Source organism: Maylandia zebra, linkage group LG6, assembly GCF_041146795.1.
Source record: "Maylandia zebra isolate NMK-2024a linkage group LG6, Mzebra_GT3a, whole genome shotgun sequence".
Taxonomy (NCBI): Eukaryota; Metazoa; Chordata; class Actinopteri; order Cichliformes; family Cichlidae; genus Maylandia; species Maylandia zebra.
This window is the reverse complement of record NC_135172.1, coordinates 28,947,174-28,973,025: the sequence shown is the minus strand read 5'-3', so window position 1 is coordinate 28,973,025 and position 25,852 is coordinate 28,947,174. Positions and strand designations below refer to the sequence as shown.

Sequence of the window (25,852 nt, the reverse complement as noted above, 5' to 3'; positions counted from 1 at the left end):
CTGATCAGAGCGCAGCAGTATGGCTTTATGCTGAGAAAGTTTGCTTGAGAGTGATGACGGAGAAGTATAGAGGTCACAAGGAGTTGCACTGTGTCTTTGTGGATTTAGAGAAAGCATATGATAGGGTGCCAAGGGAGAAACTGTGGTACTGGATGAGGAAGTCACAAGAGGCAGAGTATGAGGGAGTATTTGAGGGGGGTGCAGGACCTATGAGAACAGTGACGCAGTGGTGAGGTGTTTCACCAGGAGTGACAGATGGGTAAAAGATGGGGGTGGGATTACATCAGGGATCAGCTCTGAGTCCCTTCTTGTTTGCATTGATGATGGACAGGTTGGCAGATGAGGTGAGGCGGGAGTCTCTGTGCACTACGATGTTTGGAGACAATATTGTGATCTGTAGTGAGAGCAAGAAGCAGGTGGAAGGGAGCCTGGAGAGGTGGAAGTATGCACAGGAGAGAAGAGGAATGAAAATCAGTAGCAGCAATACAGAATACATACTTATTTATTTATTTAGGACAGTGCATGTTAATGAACATAAATGTAAAAAAATTTTTTTACATGAATGTAAACATACCAGATTATAGCCAAGGGCTAATTTCCATCTGTTGTCCTTAAGCATAAAAATAGACATAATAATTCATAAAAAAATCATCATTCATTCATAATAAAAACTCCATCACCAAACTTACACATACACACCATTCTGTTCCCAAATAAAACATTAAAACTATATAACTCATACATGATCACACACTTGAATTGTCCATAACCAGTTTTTAACCTTTGCCTTAAACAAATTGAATGTCGAGCATTCTCTAATGGTTTGAGGAAGACTGTTCCACAGATGGCCACCCTGGACAGAAAGGACGTTCTGCCCAAATGCTGTCCGTCTGTGGGGTATAAACAAGTCTCCTCGGATTGTAGCTCGAGTGGTCCTGTCTGAGCTTTCTTTATGCCTAATGAACTGCTTTAGTGGTGGTGGAGCAAGGGAGTGTAAGACTTTATATATTAAACTCACTCTTTTAAGTTTCACTAAGTTATTGATATTCAGTAATTTATGTTTTTTTAACACATGACAGTGGTGGTGGGAAGTCGGTTTTTTGTCAAGTAGTTTTAAACTTCTTTTATAAATGTTTTCAATAATTTTAAGTGTTGTTGGACAAGCAAGTGACCAGGACGTCAAACAATAGTCCATATGAGAGATGATCATTGAGTAAAAATAAGTTTTTGCAACATTCATATTTAAATTATTACGTATATGATTAAAATTTCGATTATTAAATGTAAGTACCTGGGACACTTTATTTATGTGACTCTTGAAGGACAATGTTGGGTCTAGAATGACCCCAAGATATTTAAATTCTGGAGCCAATTCAAGCTCTACTCCATCCAGGAATATGTTTGACTGCTTCAAGTTTAAGGGGCGTTTTGAAAAATACATACCGACAGTTTTTGAGGTGTTCAACATTAGGCATGAGTCCTCCAGCCAGCTATGCATTAATGCTAAAGCAGCTGTAAGATCTTTTGCCACCTGCTGGACACTATTTGCTTGCGTATATATAACTGCATCATCTGCATACATTTGAGTAAATATATTTGGACAGACTTCAGGTAAGTTATTGATAAAAAGAGAGAACAATAAGGGCCCAAGAACAGATCCTTGAGGAACCCCTGTATCACAGTCTAAATATGGAGATTTAACCCCATCCAACACCACACACTGTTTCCTGTGTGAGAGATATGAAGCAAACCACTGAAGAGCCTGACTGGAGATATTAAACCGAGTCAATCTGGATAACAATATCTGATGGTTTACAGAGTCGAAAGCCTTCCTCAGATCTAAAAATACAGCTCCAACACAGGGACTCTTGTCCAGCAAGCTCTTCAAGTTCTCCACTAACATACACAGGGCAGTATCTGTGGAGTGATGTGCCCGAAAGCCAAACTGCAATGGATGTAATGAGGGTTGGGTGTTTTCTAGATGAGCAGTGAGGAGTTTAACCACCCACTTCTCAGCTATTTTAGATACGACCGGGAGTATGCTTATGGGGCAAGAATTAGCCATGTCAGTCTTCACACCTGCTTTGAAAATTGGTGTAACTGCAGCAATTTTCCAATCTGTTGGAACAATGGAATGTTCGAATGACATATTCAAAACATGAGTTGTTGGATACTTGTGAATGACACGGACAGAAGTGTAACAATGAAGCTGCAAATAGTAAAGGTATTGACGGAAAATTAGTTTAAGTAACTGAGGTAAACCATCTAAAGCACTGGACAATGCACAAGAGGAGTAAAGAAAAGAGTGGAGGCAGGGTGAAGTGGGTGGAGATGTGTGTCAGTGGCGATTTGCAACAGAAGGATACCAGCAAGAATGAAAGGGGAGGTTTACAAGATAGTAGCAAGACCTGCTATAATGTGTGGTTTGGAGACCTTCACCCCTAAATGCAGCAGTCGAAAAAAGATAGTTTATCATTATGTATTAAACATTAAAAATAAAAAATAAACCCAGCTCGGGAGTGGACGAATAAGCATTCTGTTATTTATCAGTTAATATTATTATTTATAGTATTATTATTTACTTATTTTGTTTAATTATCTAATTCTTTATTTTTGCCTTTATCTCTACGACGTCCGATACATCGAGGCCTGGGAGGGATTAAGCAGCATTCCGGAACCATTTAAAGTGTTGTTGTTGTGCCACACCGACCAGTTAAAACCGTTGGACACCAAACAATCAGAGGGCGAAGTTGTTCCACCTGCATTATGCCGGCGAGCAAAACCGTCAAATATTCATTTTAACTTCAAGTAACGATAATGTGGGTCGCCAGGCGAGTTTTGTCGTCGCTGGTCAAAAGAAGTAAGAATTTTTAATGCACATATGTCGTTAGCTAGTATCGCCAGTTGTAAAATGTCGTTTCATTGCAAGCCTTTAGAAGTTGCATCTTCTTTTATGGTCTTAAATGTTCATGAACAGGTATACCTTAAGTAACTTTGGCTGAGCTCCACACTCATATTGTAAAAGTTAATACCTTAAACGTTAGACAACACATGTTGCCCCGTTGTGTTTCCAGGTCAGTATGCGGGACAGTCCGGTTTGTTTTGCCGCCCTCAGTACGGCTCCTTCCCTGAGCTGCGGTACCTTCAATGCACATGCTGCTGGAGAAGCCGGGTTCCCGTGGCGAGCTTTGAGACCCTTAACGCTAATCTGTCCTCCAGTAATGAATCCTGCAAGGATGACGCGAGCAGAACGCTGGACACCTGCTACACCCCAGAGCAGCGAGACGCTATCCTCCAGCTCCTCAACACCGCCACGCCAGGAGAGCTGGCCGGGATAAAGCTGCTGCGAGGTCGCAAGTCCCTCAACATTGTGGAGTACAGGACTAAAAACGGACCCTTTAAAACTCTGGAAAGTGTGGTGAATGTTCCACTGCTAAAGCACAAAAGTGCTGTCATTGTCTTCAACTCCATTCTCAACCCGACGGTTAAGAAGGAGAGGAAAGTGAGGATACAGCTGGCCAAGTTCATCAGGCCAGAGGTCGACAAGTCTTGGTTAGAGGTGAGCTTTTCGTGTTAACAGGTGATTTCCGGTGTGTGGTTTGTTTGTTTTTTGTTGTTGTTTTTTTTTTGTGGGGGGGGGTCATATGATTGTGATTTGGTGGTATATAAGTAAAATTGAATTCAATTCAATCATTATTTGACAAATAACAGAAATCACTTCTTGATAGATGATCAACATTTGACACATCCGTGTTTGAAATATCTACATTGGTCTGTATGATCACGGGCAATTCTAGGATTTTTTTTCTTAATTGTTTGCACTTAATCTCGTTTTATTTGTTGATAAGCCATCCTCTGTCAACAGTGCCCATATTTTGGATGACACAGATGTTCTGTTATGTAATTACATGATCTATGAGAATTATGAACCACATAAGTGGGCTCTTCCTGACTCAAAGTAGGCTTTTTGCACATGATATGCACATAGGTTGGTACACGTGTACTGTTCAAGACTAACAATCTGCCACCCTGCTTAGAAGTCTTTCTCCCTGTTTTTTTTTTTTTTTTTTTTTGTAATAAGTGTTGATAAATGTTTTCATGCTTCAGTAAATTAAACCCCACGTAAACAAATGTAATCGCAGCCCCATTGATTTTCCTTTGGCAGAAGTTTAAATCTTTGGGGCCAACTTTTATGCTTGGAAAAGCATACATGATATTGTAATCAAATATCACAGGATGTTGGATAGCTGGTGATGGACTTTGCTGTGATAGGGTTTACTGTCTACTTCATAACCTTGAGCTGTTAAAAGAAAATATTAACTATGAAAAGAAAGAGCAGGATAATGCTCTCTAATCATGATTCTGTATTTGCCAATGCAGGATGCCAGTTCCATAGTGTCACTCATATGTGGGACTAATAAAATTGCCTGGGCACACGTGGACCGTGGAATGAGTGTACTGGACTGGCAACAGGTGGACTGTCCGAATTTCCTGAGGGGAACTTACATGGCTTCTGCTTATTTGCATGATGTAAGTACTTTTGTAGAGCATATTATTTCTAGTAAAGTCTAGCTAAATGAGAACGTTAATGTAGACTAACAGTCACTGTGTTTTGGAACTTTGTTTCTGTAACATAATTCATTAATTCTGTGATGCCAACAGGTGTCTTCAGTTGTGGCCCTCCTGCCATCAGCAGATTTCTACATAATAGAGAAATCTTCCATTTCAGTCCAAAACACAGCTCTGTTCCCCATCATGGCACACATGAGGGCTGTGGAGGCCATGCTTTTTGCTCTGCTGGAGCCCAAAAATTCCCTGCCAGAATCCAACATTCCTCCCAGGTGAAGTTAAAAAAAGATATCAAAAGTATTTGGTTTGAACTTGTGCTGGTCACATCTGTAATCCTGCACAAGCGAGCGTGCATGCAGAAACTTGACCCAGAAATTCTCTCCTTTCCTTTACAGGGTTCTCAACATGATGAGGACTGCTGTAGGGCGCCACTTTGGACTGATGGTGGGTGAGTCTCGAACAAGCGGGGCGCAGGCAGTTCGACAGCTCATGACAGAGTCGGTGACGCAGAAGCTTCCCAGAATAAACTTTCCCCAGGATCTGCTGGTGAAGTACAGGAATTCCTTCCAGATGGGCAGCAGAAGAGGAGGGGAGGAACTCTGTGACGCTCTCCTTCAGGCTATAGCCTTTTATGAGCTGCTCAGCGACTGCTCCTGAGAGCCACTAGCTGGACTCGTCTCGTCACCACACAACCAACAAACCTCAGAAATGGCATTCTGAGTTCTTTTGAACTTTTTTTTCCTTTGAACTTTTTGGAGATTAATGATAACTTTCAAGAATTAAATATTTTTATTGTGACTTAAAACACTCAAATGCTGTTTTCTGGGTACTGTTTGAGTATAAGGGCTGCTCCTGTGTTTATTTCTGCTACTAACCCTGACAGGGGCAGTGACAGCTGTCGTCCTAGCATTTTGTGAAAAACCTGTTTGTGGATAAAACACAAAGGATGAAAAGCATAAAAGTTTGTGTCAAAAACCCATGTGAGTACCTGAGTACTTAAAATGCTCAGTATAATTTACAAAAAAAAGGCAAACTTTTTATTTACTTAATGGTTGCACTTGCATATAAATAAAAAACATGATTCCTCAAATAAACCATGTTAATTTCATTTCACAGTATCTGACTAAAATAAATACTGACAGGAGTAAACTGAGGTAGAGATGATGTACGGTTCAATAGTCTTTTAGGAGTCACGTGAAACCTTCTGCCAGGAGCTGCATAGTTGACTTTGAGAGGCCCAGGTGAATGTTGTTGAGGTAGTTCATACACCTATTGTGGGAGAAATTAGTATGTAAAGTATTAGATAAATGCACAAAATGTTAGATATATTTTAAAGGGATTATTCACTCTTAAACTAAATGTACATTCCTCCACTCCCTTCTGGGGTGTAGTGTTATTTATCAATCTATATTTCTTATTATGTCAGGCTTATGATTCATGACAGAATCATAGCAGCAAGGGAACAAGTTGTTTTACAAAATGACTTCCTGTGCGGTTTCTCTACAGGTACCTCTGCTTCCTCCCATGGTCCAGACACGGGCTAGTTAGGTTAACTGGAGATACTAAATTGGCCATGTGAAAGTGAGAATGAAAGGTTGTCTGTCTCTGTGTGTTAGCCCTAGTGTGAAGAAGCGGTGTTATTTAACTCTTGTCCCCTTGAAAGCCTACTATGAGTAAATCTTTAAGCGGTTTTCTGAAACGAGTGGTTTCTGCTTATAAAACTAAATGACTGGGTGTGCATCAGAAGTTAGTGAGGGTGGTCTCTGCAGATATACTCCTGGACAAACTAAGAAACTGTTCTAAATGTTGTCAAACCACATCTTCACTGATCTACACTGAGGTGTTCAGGGAGGTTATCTGCCATTCTCTCTCACATGAACTTATTGTGATATTACAACCTCACTAGTAACATAAAATCCATCTCCATTTCCTGTCATTTATGATTGTCCCCTACTTTCGGACTCTTAAACCTTGTGTCTGACTCACCTCAGTGGCTCTTGTTTCTGTTGCTGTGCTTTATGTAAGCGGCAGATGGAGCGGAGGACCGGCATGTAGTCGACACACACAGCCCGTCTGTTCCCCAGCAAAACGAAGGGTTTACTGCTGAGAACCGTCCTGTTCAGTCTGAATCTTCTTTGGGACAAACTGGAGGCACGGGAACAAAGAAATTGGTGTTCTGCTTTATAATGTGCACAATATTAGAAATGTTTAGTGAAGCATCCACGTGCATTCATGAGCCCCCCCTCATCCTGGAGCGACATCGCAGGTAGAATGAAGTTCTATGTACTTTTCCACTAAAGATGCTTTGAGTTATTTAACTGAAATTGTTAACCTTTCATTGGTCAGTGTCTTGCTTTTTAAATGGATTTGGACAAGAATTTATCAAATGAGTGTCATGTAATGGCGCTTTCCCTTATACTTACATTATAAAGCATTTAAAAGAAGTCAACATCCTTGAAACTTAAGCAACGATAACTAAGTGTATGACTGGACAACTGAAATGGAAAGATGGTAAACAACTTGAAATGGCATTCAGAAGATGAGGTGGAGAGCAGACTCACCTTGGCTCACAGAGAGGCTGAAAACTAAAGCTGAGACTGTGTCTTTTAGAAGAGGTCAATGCAAGTCTCTCCATCAGCCTCCCCCACCTTTTGTCCTCCAGCACCTGTCTGATTTTTTGCACTTCAGTCCATGCTTCAGACGCTCTGCACAAGCACCTGTGACACCCCAAACCTTCAGCAGCAGCCTGAATGTCCAACAGCCTCTCCTGACTGTAGCTGCTGTCCTCTTCCTCCCTCATCTCATCCAACAAACCAGCCTTTAGCGCCGCTCCTGTCCACACAAATGACTCGGGTGCGCAGGAGTCGGAAACACGTGTCCCTGTGGGCGGCAGGGTGGCATCGAGGTAGGACATGATGTCAAAGAAGTCAGTCAGGGCGTCTAAACACTCACTCTCCTCTTTAGCTGCAATTTGTTGAGCCGTACTGCCTGAGTGCAGAGCTTTTGAAGGAGTCCCACTGAATGAGAATGTTTTTTCAAGGCCCAAACTGTCAGATGATGTGTTGTTATACTTCCTTCTGCTAAGCTTTGACGTATGGCTTACAGATTTGCTGTTGGTCAGTGAAGCCCTTTGATAAATGCTTCTATTGTGCTGCTCGATGTGAAGCCCAACATCAGATTGCTCGCACTGCAGCCTGGAATAAGCTACTGTTTCCAAGCATCGAACCGTAGTATGCTGAGCTGCTACAGACAGGAGAAGCTCCAGGTTCAAATAGAGAAGCGGCACGCCTCGTCTCCAGCTCTCAGCGAGAAGCATCAAGAGCTCGTCCATGTGCTTTTTAGACGAGGACTGAGAATCAAAACACGATAGATCGGAAACGTTAATTTCATTTGGAGAAATGATCATGAAGATTTATGCAGAGAAACAAATACTTGCCTTTAGAAGGTTCAGCAAATGTTCTGGAGTTACACCGCAAAGACCCAGCATGTTAGCAGAGCAGCCCGTTTTGTACGGAGGCAATGAGTCTAAATGTTCTCCTTCAGCAGCATCTGAGTCTAAAACAATAAGATTTACAGAGAATAACATAAAATTTGTTTTAAATGTTATTTATGCTTTATGTTGGAGAAACTTACACTGCACACAGATGGGTTTCTTAGACCTTCCACCACTCTGCACCCAGACCTGCAGCTGCAGCAGGCAGCATCTGACATCACCACAGGTGAGTCTGAGTAGGCTGCTGACGTCACCCAAATCCAGCTGCACTCCCTCAGCCAGACACACCAGCTGCAGGTAACTGCACATATTCACCTTTGAAAAGATGGAGTTAATGACAGACTGAGTTATTTTTCTATTAATGAAGTTCTAATAACATTTTTCTTCTTCTATAGCACAAACATGCAAGAAGAGTGCGGCGCTACTGTCAAACACATGCATGCAGTTGTCATTGAAGCTGTGTGAGGCGGTCGAGGTAACTTTGACTTACTGCTGATGGAGTTTTGAAAATTATTTCATCCAAGCTGCCGTCGAATCGATCCTTGAATAAGGGATCTGAGGAAGACACTAGTTTAGAACCAACAGCTCATCTTTAAAAGTGAAATTCAAACTCTGCGTGTGCGTCTTTACCGTTCGTAGTCAAAATGACTGGTCTTTTAGTGGCACTCATAAAAGCCTTAATGGCTGCAAGGAAACCGACGTCATCGTCAAATATAACGTCAACCTGCAAGAGCAAGCGATAACAGTGAATCTGAAGCAAACACGGTTAACGTGTGGCTTTATATGCCAAACGGTGTCATGCTCAGAAATGGTTTACCTCTTCAAAGAGAATAAGTGAAGTGGCTGTCTTTTTCTCTGCTACATCAGAGCCTGATGATGAGTTGCCCAGTTTCCTGTTCTCTGGCCTTTCAGATGGTGACAGGAAACCAGACTGTAAGTGATCTGCTTTGGCCTTCATCCTAAAATAGCGAGTCAGAGTGACTGTGGCTGATTTTGCTTTTGCGCTGCGACGAGAGCCTCTCAAATTCTGTGATGTTCTTCTTTTTGAGGTGGAAGTGACATTTTTAGGAAGCACCCTTTTTCCTGTTAACAGAAAATATAATTACCTGTACGGTAAAATTGTGCCTCTGTTGTTTTTCAGTAAAAGAACTGAGGGCTCTGATTACTCGTGTTACAATGAAAACAAATGATCATCACCTAGTAAAATCTCAGATTTAGAAGTGCAGGTGTTGGTGTTGAAGTAAGCTGGTTTCAGCTGGTCTTTCCCCGACGTCTCCACTAGGTGTGACTGGGTAACCTCCTTTAGCTGGGACAGAACATTGCGCCCATTGCGCTGTGAGGAACAGTTCACCTCAAACACCTTGGTTGAGAAGAAACCAAAGCATTAAGACTAGCGGTGGAGAAAAAAATTTATGGCAGGTTTTAGTGAGAGTGTGAGAAATTTATCTTACTGGATAAAACAGAGAATGACACAGTTTAACTCTGAGGACATAATTTGACAAAAAATTGTCACTGTGAGTGAAGTGTTGTGATAATATCATATTGTGGGGTGTCTGGTTATTACCACCTCCAGTGGAGACCTGATCAAAGTCAAAAATGTCACATTTTACCAGTTTTAAAATTGGAGACTCCGAGCATATCAGGTGTTGATTTTTTATAGGTACCTTCTGGGATGAGCCACAAAAATTTCAACCAGTAGAAAAGTAATATATTGTGAGAAGGATTCAATTTTAAATTTGAACTTCTGTACATTTCATATTACAGCTGTCTGTTGCCATTTTAAATTAGCTGTTTAACCACAGCTTAGTTTCATAGGGGTCGTTTGTTTTTATGTAAAGTTAGTGAAATCAAACTCATGTTAAGGATCATCGTTATTAATATTACAATGAACTAAACAGGTTATCTACGGGGATTCTTTGCTTTACTTAAATGGGAAAAAGGTTTTATTGGACATGTTTGGGATGGTGAACTGGCATTAAGATTCATCCTAACATGAATCCATGTTTGGTGGAACTGATTTCTCACAAGCCTTTGACAGCATCGCTTAAAAAACACCGGACCTTTTTGCAAATCCCACCTTGAAGCCCAGCTCCTGAGCACAGGCGTACACCGAAGCAGTCTTGCCCACACCCGACGGTCCTGTAATCAGCAGGGTGTTACCCAGTGGGTCCTCTCTGCCATCGTCTGATCCAGCTTCACCCTGGAAGTCTCCACAATCCCATGACTCTGCTCAAAAGGATACTTGTTACTTTTCCAAAAGTCACACGCATGGAATAAAAAAGAATAACATGTCTGACTGAGCAAAGCTTCACAGTGAAGAACCAGTTCATACCATTACTGTTTTCCCGTTGCTTCTTTTCCTCCATTTGTCTCTCCTTGTCACGGGCGGCTCTTAGTTTCCATTTCCTTAACCAACTGAACTCCAAGAAGAAAACATCCATAAAAAGTTTACACTCCTGATGCTGACTTCAAAAGACTAATTAATCAATTAGACTTGTGTAAATATCTTAAATTCACCTGTACAATTTATTCACAGATGCAGGATTACCAATGACCTCACTCGAATGCTGGGGACTGTACTTATCTGTCCACAGCGTATCCTCAAAAAATAAATCTAGACAGAAGAAAGAAGAGAAAAAAAAGTACATTTCCTGCAATTTAAAGGGAATAAAAGCACATGTCAAACTGTTCTGAATGAGACAAGCATTACTTCTTTGAAGAGGATCACAGCTTTTCATTATGTTCGGCTCATCAAGACTTGGTTGGCTCGCCCTCTGTTGCTTCAGTCTGCGAGTGCGACTCAGCTTACTGCACCTGGGCTGTTTCTCTGCAGGGTGAACACTACTGCTTCCCAGGACATCCTGATGTGACGAGTGACCCACATCTGCAGCACTCTCTGCAGACCTCAGACGCTTCGGTACCCTCTGCAAGAGTTCATCTACCCGTTTTCTCTTTTCTTTTAAGGGATAATGCGGATATGAGGAGGAAAGAAAGGGGAACAATTATATCCTCACTGAGGAGCAAATGTACAGACAGTTGTTCAGTCTAACCTGTGAGCGCATGCTCCTGCAGCCCTTCTCCTGCCTTCTTCCTCAAAGTGTTGAGCACAGCTTGGACTGGAAATGCTGGATTAGAAGTTTGGATTTTTTCCAGGCAGCTGTGCAGAACTGAGGGTGACAGCTGTCCCTGACACCCGTCCTTTATTGTCACGTGAGAAACTGCAGGTGGACGTTTTACTGGTTGCACGTTATCACCTTGAAGAGGGAGCACGGATTGCTGCGTGCTATCCAGAGGCTGGTCCAGCTCCCCGTCGCTGCTCCGCTTTCTTTGCTGTATCGCTCGTAAGAAAATCGGAGCAATTTTAGCTCCTTTTGCGCACAAAGAATCTCTTATCTCCAGGACTGGTTGGGGGTGTGTTCCCGAAAGCCATGTAGCTGAATTTGAGCCGTTTTTATCTTTTGCATCCAGCGAGATTTCCTCTTTAGAGCAGCTCGACTCTGATAAAACTATAACCCCGGCAGTTTGCGTCACGTCTTTGCACCGGAAGTTTGAGTCTCTGACTGTTTTGACCTTTCTGAGTTTATTTCGCATCGTAAAACACGGCAAACTAATTTTTAAAAAAGGCTTTAGTTTGCAGGCTGCAGGCTGGCTATTGCCATTTTGAATTTGGCGCTTGGGTTTTACGTATGACGTCATTTGTGCGACGTTCGCGTAACACAGAAATATCGGTTTTTTTTGTTTCTTTCAAACGAAGCTAGCTAGTTAGGGCTGTATGTAAGAAGAAAATGGTATGAGGAATATAGGACATGGAAATACACGAGTACAGTCAGTGCTACATTCATCCGCAGAGCTGAAGTGACGCTTTAAAAGTGCGCAGTGTTTCTCTGCAGTCAGAGATCGTGCGTACACAGATATCCCACACTGATACAGATTTGCCGCACTAGTTACAAAAGTTCCCAAAACCACACAAACTTTTCTCTAAAGTCTCAGACCAGCTAGTTACAGATGTTTTTACTCAAATAGAATAAAGTGCAGTGTTAGATTTTACAGCTTTTGTCACCTGTAGTGCATTTTTGTAGCATAGACATGTATTTATATGAAACCATCCAGTCTCAGTCTTGTGTATCTACTTCTATAGACTCACTTGCCACTTTGTTAAGTACACCTGTTCAGCTGTTTATTAAAATATCTGAAATGAGGCAATCACATGACAGCAACTCAGTAACTATAGACTTATAGAGGTGATTAAGAGGACCTGGTGAGTTTCAAACTGAGCACCAGAATGGTGAAAAAAAGTGATTTACTTGAACGTGGCATGGTTGTTAGTGCCAAACTGTTGGTCTTCTGGGACTAACAATCATCTCTAGCTCCCCAAAAGTTGATTCTGTTCATTTAGACGTAGCATTTTCAGTGGGAGAAATGTACAGAAAGTTGCAGTTTTGTCATTAATTGGCTGTAATGCACAAACTAAAGTGATCTTGACTACAATTTGATTGAAGGCCTATTAGATGTGTTCACTGTGCACAGGTTTCACTAAAATCCGTACAATATTCGAGCAGCAGTAGTGATTCTTGTGAATTGTGGAAGGGTAGTCAGTCAGTCCTGCAGCCAGTACATCTAAAAACAGTACAGGAATGGATAAGGACAAATGTTTTATTTCTTTAAATATAAAAATCCCCTTATCCAGAGTGTATATGCCACAATTTTCCACAGGGTGTTTTGACAACAACGTTTTTGTTTTCCACATGGACACAGAAAGCCTCCACGGATAACGGAGGGCAGAGGGAGAAATATACTGTTAATCTGGTTGTCCACAAGGGAATTCTGATGAAACTGAATGGTGATGTTCACCAATTTATGTGCACACTACTAAACACAACTACTGCTTCTTTTTTTCCCTCAAAAGAAGTGTTATGAAAAAAAAAATTATACATACTTTAAATTTGTTTTTTTTACAGAACTAAGAGAATGATGAAAACATTCCCCTTTGGCATCAACTGAAACTAAAAGAACAACTTAGTTGGACCTGAAAAATCCTCCAAACAACACCATATTGCTTTGAAATGACAACTGCAACCTGTTCTTTACTAGATGCGAAACGGGGCACAGCTAAACGGGGCACAGCTAAACATTTGATGTGATTACACTATACACATTTCTGTCAGCTACTCGTAACCCACGTTTAAAAATATAAAATTCAATTAATGTGTCTCCAATGTTCTCAGAGCTTGAAGTAGGGGGAAGGAAAAAACAAACAAACTGCAGGTGCCTACAACAGAAAACAGCCGACATTCATTTCTCTGATGCTTTGCACGGCACACGGTGTGATGTGCTGCTGGTTGTCCACAAACAAAATACTCAGAAAACTTGACTTCCTTGGCTTTCCTTGCACTATCATCAATGTCAAACATGATGAAATGTAATTTCGGTTTTGTTTTGTTTTTTTAGCCTGGACTGAAATCTTACTTTATTCTGTAGTCCAGGATCCATGCTTACAGTACAACACTGACAACCTTGTCAGGAAACCCCACAATCCTTTTACTGTATCGCCCTTCATTTGAAATGTCATCCATAGCAGCGAATCCAGCCCTCCACAGATGATCATGAAAAAGCTGCATTCAAGTGCTGACGCAGCATGATCACATTTTTTTCCCCCCTTTCCAAATGACAATTTCAAGGTAAGCCTTCTAAATACAAACACCAAGTGCTAAAATAACCATCTAAAAAGGATACATTTTTAATCAAGGTTATTGTGTACGTGTACAAATAAACAGTGACAATGTTACCAGTACAGTTTTAACTGTAGCCGTCTATCATACCGAAGGCAGTCGTGCCACAGTAAAAGACACTCCATTCGTTTACTCTCAGTGACACAAGGATAATTCAATGGCTCCTACAAAATGCATATTAAGTAGGTTCAACTTGCATCATTCAGTCCACAAATTCCTGGTTTGTGTAGAAGTGGGCAATTCACTTTTATATTGTTCATATTTGGTTCAGTTCAAGTTCCGAAAACTTGTTTACCTTGTATACTGATCTGTGTCCAGTCAGTTCATCTGCTGCTCAGTTCTCCCACCTATCTAAGCACCAAAATGTCGGTAAAGTCCATTTAAGGGAGCAGGGGAGGGGGGAAGAAAAATACAGAAAAATACAACAATCATAGTTCCCTCCAGCCAGCTTTACATCAGTCTGTTAGAGCGCTTTTTGTCCTCTTGCCCTGCTGTCCCCCACTTGGGGTGATGGCATTTCCATTACAGGCTCCTGCTGGATTCTGATCCTGCTGGTCCACCTCAACTTCCGGCAGCTCTTCTTGTATCTGCCGCAGTCGGGCCATCGCACGATCGATGGTGGATGTGCTTACCAGGTTGAAGTCGTGCATGCTGACTAGGTGCAAGAGGAAGTTGCGGCAGAGGTTGCGCCGGATGATGTGAGCGCCGCGGTCCTCCACGAAAAGCATGATGGCCTGATTCATCTGGTTGTCTGCAATGAAGCTGAAGGGGGGAATAATCAAATTATACGAGTCTAGCATTTCTACAGTCAGAGGCTGTAAAAACACCATCAGCTACTTTGAAGTCACTCATTAATTTGCGGACTACCATTAGAAGCTTTGAGCTCAGCAGCTCCAGCACTGATGTTTTGGAACCAGATTTCATGAGTGTGTGTGGTAGCTACATGTCAACCAAAGGCTGCCCTGCCCTAGAGGATACCCTGCATTACTGATTTTACTCTGGGACCACTTTTAACATAATGTACAAAGAACCTTATGTGCCTTAAAAACAAAAAACAGACTGGAAACTGACAATCAAATTCAAGGCTTTTTGACACACTCATAATGGAGACATGTTTCTCACAGACATCTATGATCTGACTCTTTTACAACTAAATGTGTCGCCACCTGCTGGCTACTGAAAGAATGCAGGTTTTAGAGGCTCCACACTGTGACCAAAATATGTAAAAACTACAATATAACTGCTGGGTGGTTTATTAAATTGAGCATATTCTTGAGGATTTTTTTTTTCCTGATTTGTTTGGAATTGTCTGTGACGACATCCTGTCTAATCCCATTTATTATTTGCAAACAGTTTCCCAGAGCAAAAAGTTAAGAAATAAAATAAAGTAAATAAATAAAGTCCAATATGTTTTCCCCTCACCCAGTTGAGAAAAAAAAAAAAAAAAACAACCCCTGACACAGTTGAATATAAACTAGCTACACCGTTATAAGCATCCTGCAAAATCTCTGCTTCAAACTGATATATTCAGCATACCCATGCTTCATGACATGCAGGTTCCACAGCTTCATCACCTCCTTCTCTCCTTCATTAACGTCCGTGAACTCATCCAGTTGCTATAGTAATTAAAGAAAATAAATAAATGATACTTAAGATACACTCCAATATGAACAACTTGCCATATAAGCCAAATGTAACAGTAAAACAGTGTAATGTGTGTCGAGTTTTACATCATTACAATTGTGAATAAGCAGTAATGAAAACTCATCAGGGGCTAATCTCACAGGTTTTCTGTCACTCCTGTCAGAAGTGTAACTAACAGACTTTGTTCTACAGGGTTCGGTGAGATCAATAATGAAGTGACACATGTTGTGTATCAGTTGAAGAACAAGCTGAAGAGGTGTTCAGTGTTGGCAGCAGTTTTTCTGCCCTGAGCACCTCCAAGTTATTTATGGGTGACCGGCCAGACCCAAATGATTTCTCACTCTGTTGGTATGGTAACTCTGAAATCTTTGTTTTGCCATTTCTCAGGTTTTTTTTTTTTTTTTTTTATGTTTCCCTCTCATCCCAATTGTGGGGGTCTGGGAAATTCAAGGACACAATCACAACTTTTCTTCGGATTTATTTCATTGGTGAATCATTTCTCCTTTACTGAAGTTGATGACAATCAGCCTTTTACTGGGTAAAAATGACTTTATGAGCACTGGTTTCTCACCGTGGCAGTTTTCTCCCTGAGCCACTCTGGATCCCTTTCATCCTCGCTGTCTACATCCATTTCCTGAGGCCGCAGGGGCATGCAGCTATCACTGTGGAAATAAAGGCGGTTATGTCCACTGACATAGGTCCTCTGCTGCTCCAACTCTCCGTCCTCAGACTCCAGGAACTCTGAAAGACTTGGTTTGGTCCTTTTGGGCCTAGCAAGAGAAGAAGAAAATTCATTTTGTATTTAACACTGTGTAGGCTGACATTTCAGAAATATATAATTTTACTGTCGTACATATGAAATAATATTTTCAAAGCATCCCCAGTTTGAGGTGGAATTGAGGTAACCTTTAATAAAATGTACGTAACCTTGCATCCTCACCAAAATAAACATTTGCTCAGTTGTTAAAACTAGGATATAAATTTATAGGGGGTTTTTATACACTTGTCCGGATTTTTTGCCATAATTTGCGTATGAAGTTTTACGTGTTAAGGTTTGTGACTTTTAAAGTAAAGGTTTATGATAAATATGAAGATACTCCCCTCAAAGGAATCAAGTAAAAACTCTTCACGCTATTGTCGGTGTATGCTTTCATCAGACAATTACATCTCGGCTTTCCAGACTATTATCAACCAAACTCATTTCTACCAGATACATTAGTATAAGAACATATCAGAGCTAATCCGTTTAGAGTTGCCTTCCTGCCAAGTTCCTCAGACTTTTGCTCCAAGTCTGTTTAAACCATGGTTAGTGTGCATGATCACGTCATTAACGTTAATTCAGCTCATTACCCCTTCATTAACAGACAAACGAAGAGGAAAATGAGTCAGTTCTGTTAACTCTGACTGAAGGTCGTGTGTCTACCTGGAAACCAGTACGTGAGTCACAGCGGTCCTCTTGACTGGGCCGTTGCGGCTAAAAGCAAAACCTGGCTGGCTGTGGATGTCCTGAGGGTTGCCAACGTATGAGCCGTCATAGCACTCGTTGATGGAAACGTCTATCCTTGCTCCTTTAGGGTGAGGCTGCAGATTAAGAAACAAATAAGAACTATATCAACCATTCAACTGGTAAAACAATCATTCAATGGTTAATATTTAATATGGAGCAAATGATGTGATTAGATAACAGATTAAATATTTGAGGAAAAATCAGGAATAACGACAATTAGAATAATCCCAGTCTCCTTGCACTCTTTAACTGACAAGACTGAAAACACATAACACAAGTGTATAGTTTATACAAGTGTTTTAAGATACAGCTTGCAGATTACACCCCCCCCCCCCCCACACACACACACACACACACACACACACACAGCATCTTTGAACTTTAAGACTGTGTGAGATCCCATGATGTCTTGTGAAGACTCATGACTTGCCCAGCCACACACACACTTATTTCTTACCACATAGTTGAAGATAAAGCGGGAGTGGGAGAGTTTGAGGTGTTTGAGCAGACTGTAGAGTTTGCTGCAGTTCAGGGTACACCAGGGACAGTGAAGATCATCTCTCGCCTCCGTCTGCTGCCGCGTATTATTGTTGTACAGAAACTGAGGAAGAACAAACCATTGATTTACTACAAGATAAACCAGAGATGGTGAACCTACAGCAGATGTAAAGCAGGGTCATAAAAATCAGAGTTACTGTCACTTATGACACGCTAAGGGCAAGCACCCAAAAGCTAAAAATTGCCGCTACATTAAGTTTTAAAAAGGTGAATGATTACTAGTGGTGCAACGGATCACGGTTGATCTGTAATCCGAACCGTGAGATTTTTTGATCCGTTGCACCACTAATGATTACAAAAAAAGGGGGAGGGGGAGGGGGGGGGGAATCAAAACATGACAGTAATTCTAAAACAGCTCCAAAAAAAAAAAAACATACCACAAAGACACTGCACATTTTTATCAACCTAAACAAATGGTTCTTATAATAAGTGTGCCAGGCTCAAATGTATTCCTTACTGTTGTGTGGTGTACCTGATAAAATATACGTAGCTTCTGTCGCGGCTCACATGGGACCTGCTCTTTCTTCGTCTGAATGTCTGTGCTGACTGACTCTTTCACTGCTGACAGGAACAGATGGAGAAGTTAATTCTTGGAGAGTCACCAAATAACAAATTATGTGGACTTTTTTTGTAAACACACTGAAGGGCTTCTTTGAGAAGGAGAAATTGCATTTCCCCCCCTCCCCGCCCAGTAACAAAAGATACACAATCTAAGTGCAAATACACCTGTTGATAAAGCCCATTTCAGACATGGAATACGCAACATTGTTGTAGCTTCACCTACATGTTTATGTAATGACCTGATGACATTAAAAACACACGGTCACTGAAGAATTTCACCTTTGTTACAACACAGAGCACAAAAAGAGTTTCCTTTCCACCACAAGAGTAGAAGCACACCTAATGAGCAAATAAAGGAGGATGAGTGCTTACATTTCTGAAATGGAGAGCATAAGTGACAGGATTTAAAACTTGATGTGCAGATGAAAGGTTAAGCCACAGAGAAACAATCACAAGTGCTTAAGGTGAAAGAGATGAGAGAGATACTAACCCACCCCCACTAGGCAGGTCAAGCGTTCCTTTAACTATATCGTTAGTTATATTTAGTTGCATATAAGAACCCATATTGAATACTGACATTCATTCGCAAAACAAAGACTTTAGACACTCCTACTCTGTGCGCAGAAGTCCGAGAGATCTTCCAAGAAAGGTGTTGCCATGTTCCAGAAAAAAATAAAATAATTATTGCTCAATAGTCAGCGATTTCATACCTGTTCCTCTAATCTGGAACATAACCTGTCCTGGAGCAGGTTATATACGCAGCATAAGTTACCATGGCGAGCTACTCCCGTAAGAAGTAATCCACCTTTGTAGTACTGAAAACCCAAGGTTAACCCTCAAGTTGCTGAGATAAGCCAAAATCCAGCTTCACAGCAGAGACCTCTGGTCCCCTGTTCCAAAACCAACCTAAATGCAAACAGATCATTTATGACATGGTTACACTATCTTAGCATTAAATAAATTGAGCCATTAGGGGCTCTGACTAATGCTAGGGGACACTTTGGCTGAGGAGCACCACTGCAAAATGGTAACATTAGTAAGTAAAGTATATCAGTTAGCACTGGAGTCAATGTAAATAATGTTACATCCAAACAGATGGCTAGCACTCACCATATCAAAACAACCCGAGCTTTTAGAGATAATTAATAGGACCAACTCATAACTGTGTGTATGCACACATGTCAGTCCACACACAGTTACTAATGATGAGACGTCAGGCAGTGACTCATAACTGCTTTTTGCTCATTTGGAAGCATTATGCCAAATACTGATACATATAAAATACTCCCCCAAAAAATAAATAAATAATTAAGTAGCAACATTGTGCCTTTTACAGAAGGATTGACGGGATTGTTCCAACATGATGGTGACGTGCAGAGGTGCCTGCACATTTATGGGATGAAAAGCATGTCTGAAAGGGACTCAACAGCTATTTACACAGCGCCTTTTGCCAGATTCAGTTACAAATAGATCATCCCACACCAACATCATAGTGGGCGAATAATCCAAAAGCATGACCCACTCGGGTTTGTCAGAGAATCTGTTCAGGAAATCTCTTTATTTGGTGTTTTGTCTGAACCCTTTTGCAGTGCTTTTAATTAATTAGAAGATCTGGCCTTCTCTTGTCATCTGTGGACATTTTCTGGTCCTCCTCTTGAATGTAATATAAGATAAAATGTAATCCAGGGATTTTGAAAAAACCGATAGCATCACACTGATAGAATTTTTCCACGTCATTTCATTGCTCTAAATTTCTAAGTTCAAGCTACCGTGAATTGTTTTTGTACTTACTCATGAGGGCAGTTCGGTGGTTGCTGGTTCTGGTCTCCATAGGGCTGGAGCTATCCGAGTTGCGCGTAGAGAGGGGTTTAGCCACAGGAGCAGTGGACTTTCCACTGCCATCACCTGTCCAACGCAGCGTGAACTGCAATGTGGGTCCCTGAGAAAATGTCTCAAATGGTGGCAGTCTCTGTGGGACAGTCATGGTCAGTGAAGCAGTGAGGTGGACAAGAAGGAAATTAGCATTCAAGTTCAATATGACAAACACAATTACACCTTCCTTTCAGAGACCGAATCCAGCCAGCCTACCTTCCCATCAAGAATGGTTTCCCATGTGGCTCGCTTCTTGCTCACAGGGCTGTCGTCCATCCCTTGCATTGACACCTCATACTCCCCATCCAGCAGCTGCAGTCTCCTGTGGACAAAGCAGTGCATGTTTTGAGGAGTACAGGCAAAAGCGACTGGAAGAGGGACATATTTAGAACTTAAAAAGGAAAGAAAGTACAAATCCTTACCTATTCTTATCAAAGACGGTCATCTGTGCAACATAGGTCTCTGTGGTCTGTCCTTCATCCCTATGGGATGAACTTCGCTTCTTTCTATTAGGAGTATCTGTTACATCTTCATGTTTAAAAATAAATAAATAAATAAATAAATAAAAAACAAACAAACAAACAAACAAACAAACAAACAACAACTGAGACCAAGAATGTAATATCTAGCCAGCAACTATTTCAGTTACAGCTGGTATCATTTTCAGATGAGATGCTCACAGAAAGAATATTCAATCCCTTATGCTACTCTCCCAACAAACTGCACTGTTAAATTATTCATCTAAATGGTGCACAGTCAAAAACAGAGCATGAAAAGGTTTTACTGTGGGATTCCTACCAATGTTTTCATTGGCCTCTCCATTCACTAGACCACTGGCATCCCTTCTCCCTGTGTGTGATACCCTGAACAGAAGCGAGTAAGACTTCACCATGTGGCTGTTGCTGGGCTCAAATTCATTGCTGGGAACCAGTAAGGAAGGGTAGGAGCCGGGCTTGGTTTGGTTACTGTCGGGATTCAAAGGCACCTGCTTTTTACCTGTAGGCACTTGCTTTATCGGGCAGCTGACATCCTGAAATACAAAAACAACCACGAGTGAGCAACGGCAGATGCATTGACATGTTGCCAAAAGTGACAGACCCAGTGTTTTACTTTACCTTGCGTTTTTTATGGCAGACTTTGACAAGTAGCACCTCTAAGGACACAGAATTTTGTTCATTTTCTGAATTCTGAGATGGCTTTTCTAGAGGGAAACAAGAAGAGTTTGTGTCAATCACAAACAACTGTATATTCTTCTTCTTTCTTATATACATAAGAAGCATCTCTTAACATCTAAGGAGCTTGGAAAGAAAAGCGTCTGGACTTCTTTAAGTTGCTTGAAGACGTTTCACCTCTCATCCGAGAAGCTTCTTCAGTTCTAGGGTCAAATGGTTGACCTTGGACTGAGAACCTTCACAGACAGATCTCTTAACATCAATTAATGTTATCCTACATGCAACTGTAAGACTGCATAGCAGTATGTTGGCACAAAAAAAAAAAAAAAAAAAAGTGTGACTACTTTTGTCATTTCTATCAATGTGGTTGTTTAACATGTGTCAAAGCAAAACCAAATTTCAAACAGCTGAATATTGTAGAAATTTCTGACACACCTAAGCATTTGAGTCATTTCTTTCATAGGGAAATACACAAAACACAGGTACTTGGTGAAGATTAACATGTGCTTACCATCCTTATGGAAGAACCCAGTGAATGTTAACTGTAGATGTGAGGACAAGCTAAAATAAAAAATAAAAAAATGCACAGGTGAAACTAGGTCATATCAAGTGCTACAACTGTTATTAGCTTTGTTCAATACAAAATACAGAAAACAGATGCAACACTTGTAAAGCTGTGTTACCTTGGAGAATCCTGCTCCCCCTTCATCTTCACCACTGTCTGCAACATATCATCCACTCTGAATGTTTTCCTGGAAAGAAGTCAGAGAACGTTTGTTCACAAACATCGTCAGGAACAAATCATCTTTAACCAACTATGACAGTGCATCGTTATGACAAAAAAAAAAGGATTCCTGTTTCTCCAGACTCCATACCTTCTGGCATTTGTTCGACCATTTCTGTGAGACATGAAGGTGAGTGTCCTGTGCAAAAATATGGGCTAAGAAAAAAAAGAGGGTGGGCGGATATCAGTCATTTTCCATCAGCAGTTTAAAGCAGTTAAATTAAGATATAAATGTGTAGAGTATTCACTTACTGCAATCAAATTCCTTGTGCGTAGAAATCTGTATATCTGAGTTGGTTCTAGAAATACAACAAGTCTTGTTTTAGACAGTATCACACCCCTCTCATACAGACTTGATCTGAAAAACCCATCTATGTAGTGCATTTCTCACATGCCAACACTTCTTCTGGTATGTGGTGACTAATTTGACATGACCCTCCCCCCCAAAAAAGAGAAAAAAGTATTGGGCGTGTGTTTTAGCCTGATTTCAGTCTGATAATTGTTACCTTACTACAGTAGTCATTACGTTAAGTTAAAAACAATATTTAGGACTCCATTTGGAATTAAACCAAATGCCAGACAGTCAAAAAGGCAACTAAAAAAAACCCCACAATAAATCACAGTAAAAATGATCAGAGTAGCGGAACAATCACGCAAAGCACAGGAAAGTCTCTCGTGAACCCAAACCGTAAACTTGTACTATAATGTAACAAGTAGTGAAGTCTCACTTTCAAAGGCCTGTAGGAACAGCTCATGGTCGGCCTGAATCTGCTCCATCTTGGGCTTTTTTACAGAGTTCATCATTGCTGATGAGGCAGGGTAGACGGCGCCGTTAGCTTTGCAACTGGCCCCGCTCATAATATGACCTGAGTTCTGCGGAGTGAGACAACACCACACGTTAGAAGAAAAAAGATTAAGGCATAGGTGCGGGAAACACAACAAGTTAGCTTAGCAAAACACTAGCATTAGCACGCGAGCTAACGGCTAGAAGCACAGCGCTAACACGCTAGCCTGCCTTTTACCGCACTATTTATTCGGTTAATCAAACCGCCGTTAACAAAGCTCCCAAAATTTGTAAAGTGGCAAATATGGGGTATATAAAAAAAAAGTAACGTACCCTGGCTGATGGCATTAATTTGCTGGCCTCGCTGCCTCTAGCACAAGCCTGGCAGACTCAACAGCAGAAACCTGTGAAGAGGAGGCGACAAGACGCTGGCTAGTTAGCTAGCAATGCTAGCATAGTTTACTTCAAAACAAACCTCCGGAAACTCGAAGCTGTTCTACATTCATCCGTCCGAAATACTACCAGTAGTTTTGGGTATATTGGACCCGATTATTGATATTCTATCTATAACTTGTTCTCAATGCGGTATCCCTTCAATTTGTACTGAACAACAGAGCACTGGTCAGTTGTCAGCCAATAGGAGATGAGCGGTGCCAATGCAGAACTTTGATTGGCTACTCGCTTCAGTAACGTCAGACAACGCGCTCTCGCTTTCCACGATTTTGCGGGAAATCGAGTCCATCTGCATTCATCATAACCAGACGAGCACACAGCAGCCAGAGCTCTGTCATTCACAAAATGTACTCAAGAATTCACAATATAAACCCTACGAACCCAAATATATTCCGTCTGACTATTTATTCAATGAAAAATCAATAGCAAATCAAAGATCGGAATTAATATTTATATTTTCTGTTTTATTGCATTGACCCATTGTTGTTGAGAGGTACTTCACATTTGTACGAATATTTTCAGTAGAACATAAGGATACAGGTGCTGTAGGTTAAATTGTGCTGTAAAAGTAGAAAAGTGTGGATAAAATCTATGTTAGTAATAAAATGTGGACGCTAAGAACATTAAACAAATAACCTAAAAACCTAACATTTACTTTTTAGTTTTTAATAATGTCGACATTATTCAAACAGATTGTACTCTTCCAGCAGGTTACAATAACTGTAATATTTACATACGTGGTATAAATGCTACGATTACTGTAATTTTTAAAAGATCATATTCTAATCCATGGAAGACGTTAGAAAAAATATTACTTTATATCACGGGCGTTTCTAGGTTTTTTGTTGTAGTTTTTTTTATTAATGGGGTGGCACAGGGAGGAATTATAGATTTATTACATGAAAAGTGCTGCTGTACTCCTTCTTTTTCCTTTCTTTCTTTCTTTCTTTCTTTCTTTCTTTCTTTCTTTCTTTCTTTCTTTCTTTCTTTCTTTCTTTCAGATACTCCCTTTTGGGGCCACCACAGTAGATCATCTGCTAAATCTCACCTTTTCCATCTCACCTGTCACGCCAAACTTCTGCAAGTTGTCCTTCACTACATCCACAAACCTCTTCTGAGGTCTTTCTCTTTTGTTCCTGCCTGGCAGCTCAATATTCAACATCCTCTGTCCAGTATATCCACTACCTCTTCTCTGCACATGTCCAAACTACGTCAGCTTTGTCGCTCTAATTTTGTATCCAAAGCGTTCAACCAGGGGCGGATCTAGAGAAATTTTCTGGGGGTGGCATGATGGTAGCATGGAAATCAAATAGGGTGGCAAATCAAAGCCTTTTTTGAAAAACACACATGCAAGTGTTACATATGGGTAAAATGATTCAAATGCAGTAAGTATACACGTTTCATACAAATATAGTCTATCACTTAATTATTTTCTGTAGCCCACATAATTAAAAATTTCAGTGACATAAAACATGTGAATTCACATTTTTATGTACTTTTGATTTACATTTGTATTTCACCTTCAAATTGTTTTAAATTATTTTTTCCCTTGCGTTGCTTGGTATCATTCTTTTTAGCTTAACCTCGTGTATCTGAATTTACAGTTATTCTTTCATTGACATACTATATTAACACAACTGATCTGAAATCAAACACAAAACATAACATCCGAGAAGTTGTTTTGTTTTTTGTTTTGTTTTTTTTTTGGGGGGGGGGGGGGTTAACTGTAAAAACCACAGACACGTTTAGCAAATTATTTTCATAACTTCAAATACAAATATAAATTGTAAATTTTGAAAACTTATGCACAAATTTTGAAAATTATAAAGTTATATACAACTATTTATCTAAAAATGTAGCCAATGCATCTGGCGTTTTTTGTTTGTTTGTACAACCATTTAAAAATACTACTATAACTAAAATGAGAGAGAGAACAATCAGTTGTCACAGTAAGATGCCCGATAAAATTATTTGCGCCAGTAAAAAAATTGTTTGTCTGACACAAGACAGAGGAGAACACCGCAGGGATAAACTCTGCAGGCCTGACAACAGGAGATGTATCACTCCTCTGGTTTTCCACCTGGAGATGGTGTTTACATTGAAATCTACCTTTGTGGCCTTCATTTGTACCCACTGACACACAAAACAAAACAATGACTACACAAGACACTAACTACACAATACAACATAACACACAAACTATAAACTCCATGCTAAACGTCATAAATCTCTCGCATCTCAAAACTCTCTCTCTCTCACTCGTTGGCTTTTTTTCCCTTTTGCACTGTAATTAGAAAATGCTTTTTTGTTTTACCGTTTATTCCACGCTAAACGTGACGATAGTATTTAAAAATATATATATATATTCAGTTTAACCTGAGTTTTTCTTTTAATATATTCATTTCTCATCATGTCCATCCTGATCACTCCCAGTGAAATTCTGAACATCTTCAGCTCTTCCACCTGTCTTTTCATAAAATGGGGCTCCACAAGATTTTTAATATATATTTTTTTGTTGGATAAACCTTTTGCAACAAAAAGAAAGTATGTAGACTTTTCATTAAGTAAAATGTATAAATTATCCTACCCAAGTAATGTAGAGTAGTAAATAGTGCATTCTTTAACTATATTTAAAGTACCTAAAGTAAGCAGTTTTTAGAATTATATGCAATACTATGTACATATGTACTATGTACATTGGATCATAATTACTGATGCATTGATGT

General features: G+C 40.4%; 3 protein-coding genes across 4 annotated transcripts; 1 reads left to right on the top strand and 2 right to left on the bottom strand.

The window, feature by feature from the left end:
• Positions 1-2,702: 2,702 nt before the first annotated feature.
• Positions 2,703-5,544, top strand: tefm (transcription elongation factor, mitochondrial). The gene is made up of 5 exons (XM_004567814.5): positions 2,703-2,860; positions 3,075-3,559; positions 4,381-4,530; positions 4,663-4,841; positions 4,965-5,544. The coding sequence occupies exons 1-5, from the start codon at positions 2,818-2,820 to the stop codon at positions 5,224-5,226; spliced, it is 1,119 nt and encodes a 372-aa protein (XP_004567871.3). The 5' UTR covers positions 2,703-2,817; the 3' UTR covers positions 5,227-5,544.
• atad5b (ATPase family AAA domain containing 5b) lies at positions 5,361-11,755 on the bottom strand. The gene is made up of 15 exons (XM_004567813.3): positions 11,113-11,755; positions 10,773-11,018; positions 10,580-10,676; positions 10,395-10,477; positions 10,140-10,288; positions 9,260-9,422; positions 8,880-9,145; positions 8,693-8,786; positions 8,553-8,617; positions 8,203-8,377; positions 8,006-8,124; positions 7,131-7,918; positions 6,556-6,714; positions 5,710-5,838; positions 5,361-5,491 (listed from the first exon to the last, which is right to left on the bottom strand). The coding sequence occupies exons 1-14, from the start codon at positions 11,651-11,653 to the stop codon at positions 5,760-5,762; spliced, it is 3,024 nt and encodes a 1,007-aa protein (XP_004567870.2). The 5' UTR covers positions 11,654-11,755; the 3' UTR covers positions 5,361-5,491; positions 5,710-5,759.
• A 1,730-nt stretch (positions 11,756-13,485) lies between these two features.
• On the bottom strand, positions 13,486-23,312 carry suz12b (SUZ12 polycomb repressive complex 2 subunit b). 2 transcript variants are annotated; one of them, XM_004567815.4, is made up of 17 exons: positions 23,007-23,312; positions 22,618-22,762; positions 22,142-22,188; positions 21,981-22,045; positions 21,789-21,857; positions 21,617-21,666; positions 21,049-21,134; positions 20,732-20,963; positions 20,356-20,461; positions 20,150-20,255; positions 19,853-20,030; positions 17,973-18,061; positions 17,400-17,543; positions 16,859-17,016; positions 16,007-16,205; positions 15,328-15,407; positions 13,486-14,553 (listed from the first exon to the last, which is right to left on the bottom strand). In XM_004567815.4, exons 1-17 carry the CDS (start codon positions 23,019-23,021, stop codon positions 14,247-14,249), a joined length of 2,076 nt encoding a protein of 691 aa, XP_004567872.2. In that variant the 5' UTR covers positions 23,022-23,312; the 3' UTR covers positions 13,486-14,246. The 2 variants fall into 2 exon arrangements, with proteins under 2 accessions (XP_004567872.2, XP_004567873.2); XM_004567816.4 differs by having other exon boundaries at positions 17,973-18,058.
• Positions 23,313-25,852: the final 2,540 nt, after the last annotated feature.

Excerpts from the sequence above, each read along its gene's own strand:
- atad5b (XM_004567813.3), bottom strand. The coding sequence starts at position 11,653 with ATGCGAAATAAACTCAGAAAGGTCAAAACAGTCAGAGACTCAAACTTC. Across the intron at positions 11,019-11,112 it reads GCAGGAGCATGCGCTCACAG|AAAAGAGAAAACGGGTAGAT; the intron begins GTTAGACTGAAC and ends ATCCCTTAAAAG. Across the intron at positions 10,677-10,772 it reads CTGTGATCCTCTTCAAAGAA|ATTTATTTTTTGAGGATACG; the intron begins GTAATGCTTGTC and ends TCTTCTGTCTAG.
- tefm (XM_004567814.5), top strand. The coding sequence starts at position 2,818 with ATGTGGGTCGCCAGGCGAGTTTTGTCGTCGCTGGTCAAAAGAA. Across the intron at positions 4,531-4,662 it reads CTTCTGCTTATTTGCATGAT|GTGTCTTCAGTTGTGGCCCT; the intron begins GTAAGTACTTTT and ends TGATGCCAACAG. Across the intron at positions 4,842-4,964 it reads GAATCCAACATTCCTCCCAG|GGTTCTCAACATGATGAGGA; the intron begins GTGAAGTTAAAA and ends TTTCCTTTACAG.
- suz12b (XM_004567815.4), bottom strand. Across the intron at positions 22,189-22,617 it reads GTTCCTACAGGCCTTTGAAA|AACCAACTCAGATATACAGA; the intron begins GTGAGACTTCAC and ends TTGTATTTCTAG. Across the intron at positions 20,462-20,731 it reads AGAGGCCAATGAAAACATTG|ATGTAACAGATACTCCTAAT; the intron begins GTAGGAATCCCA and ends TTAAACATGAAG.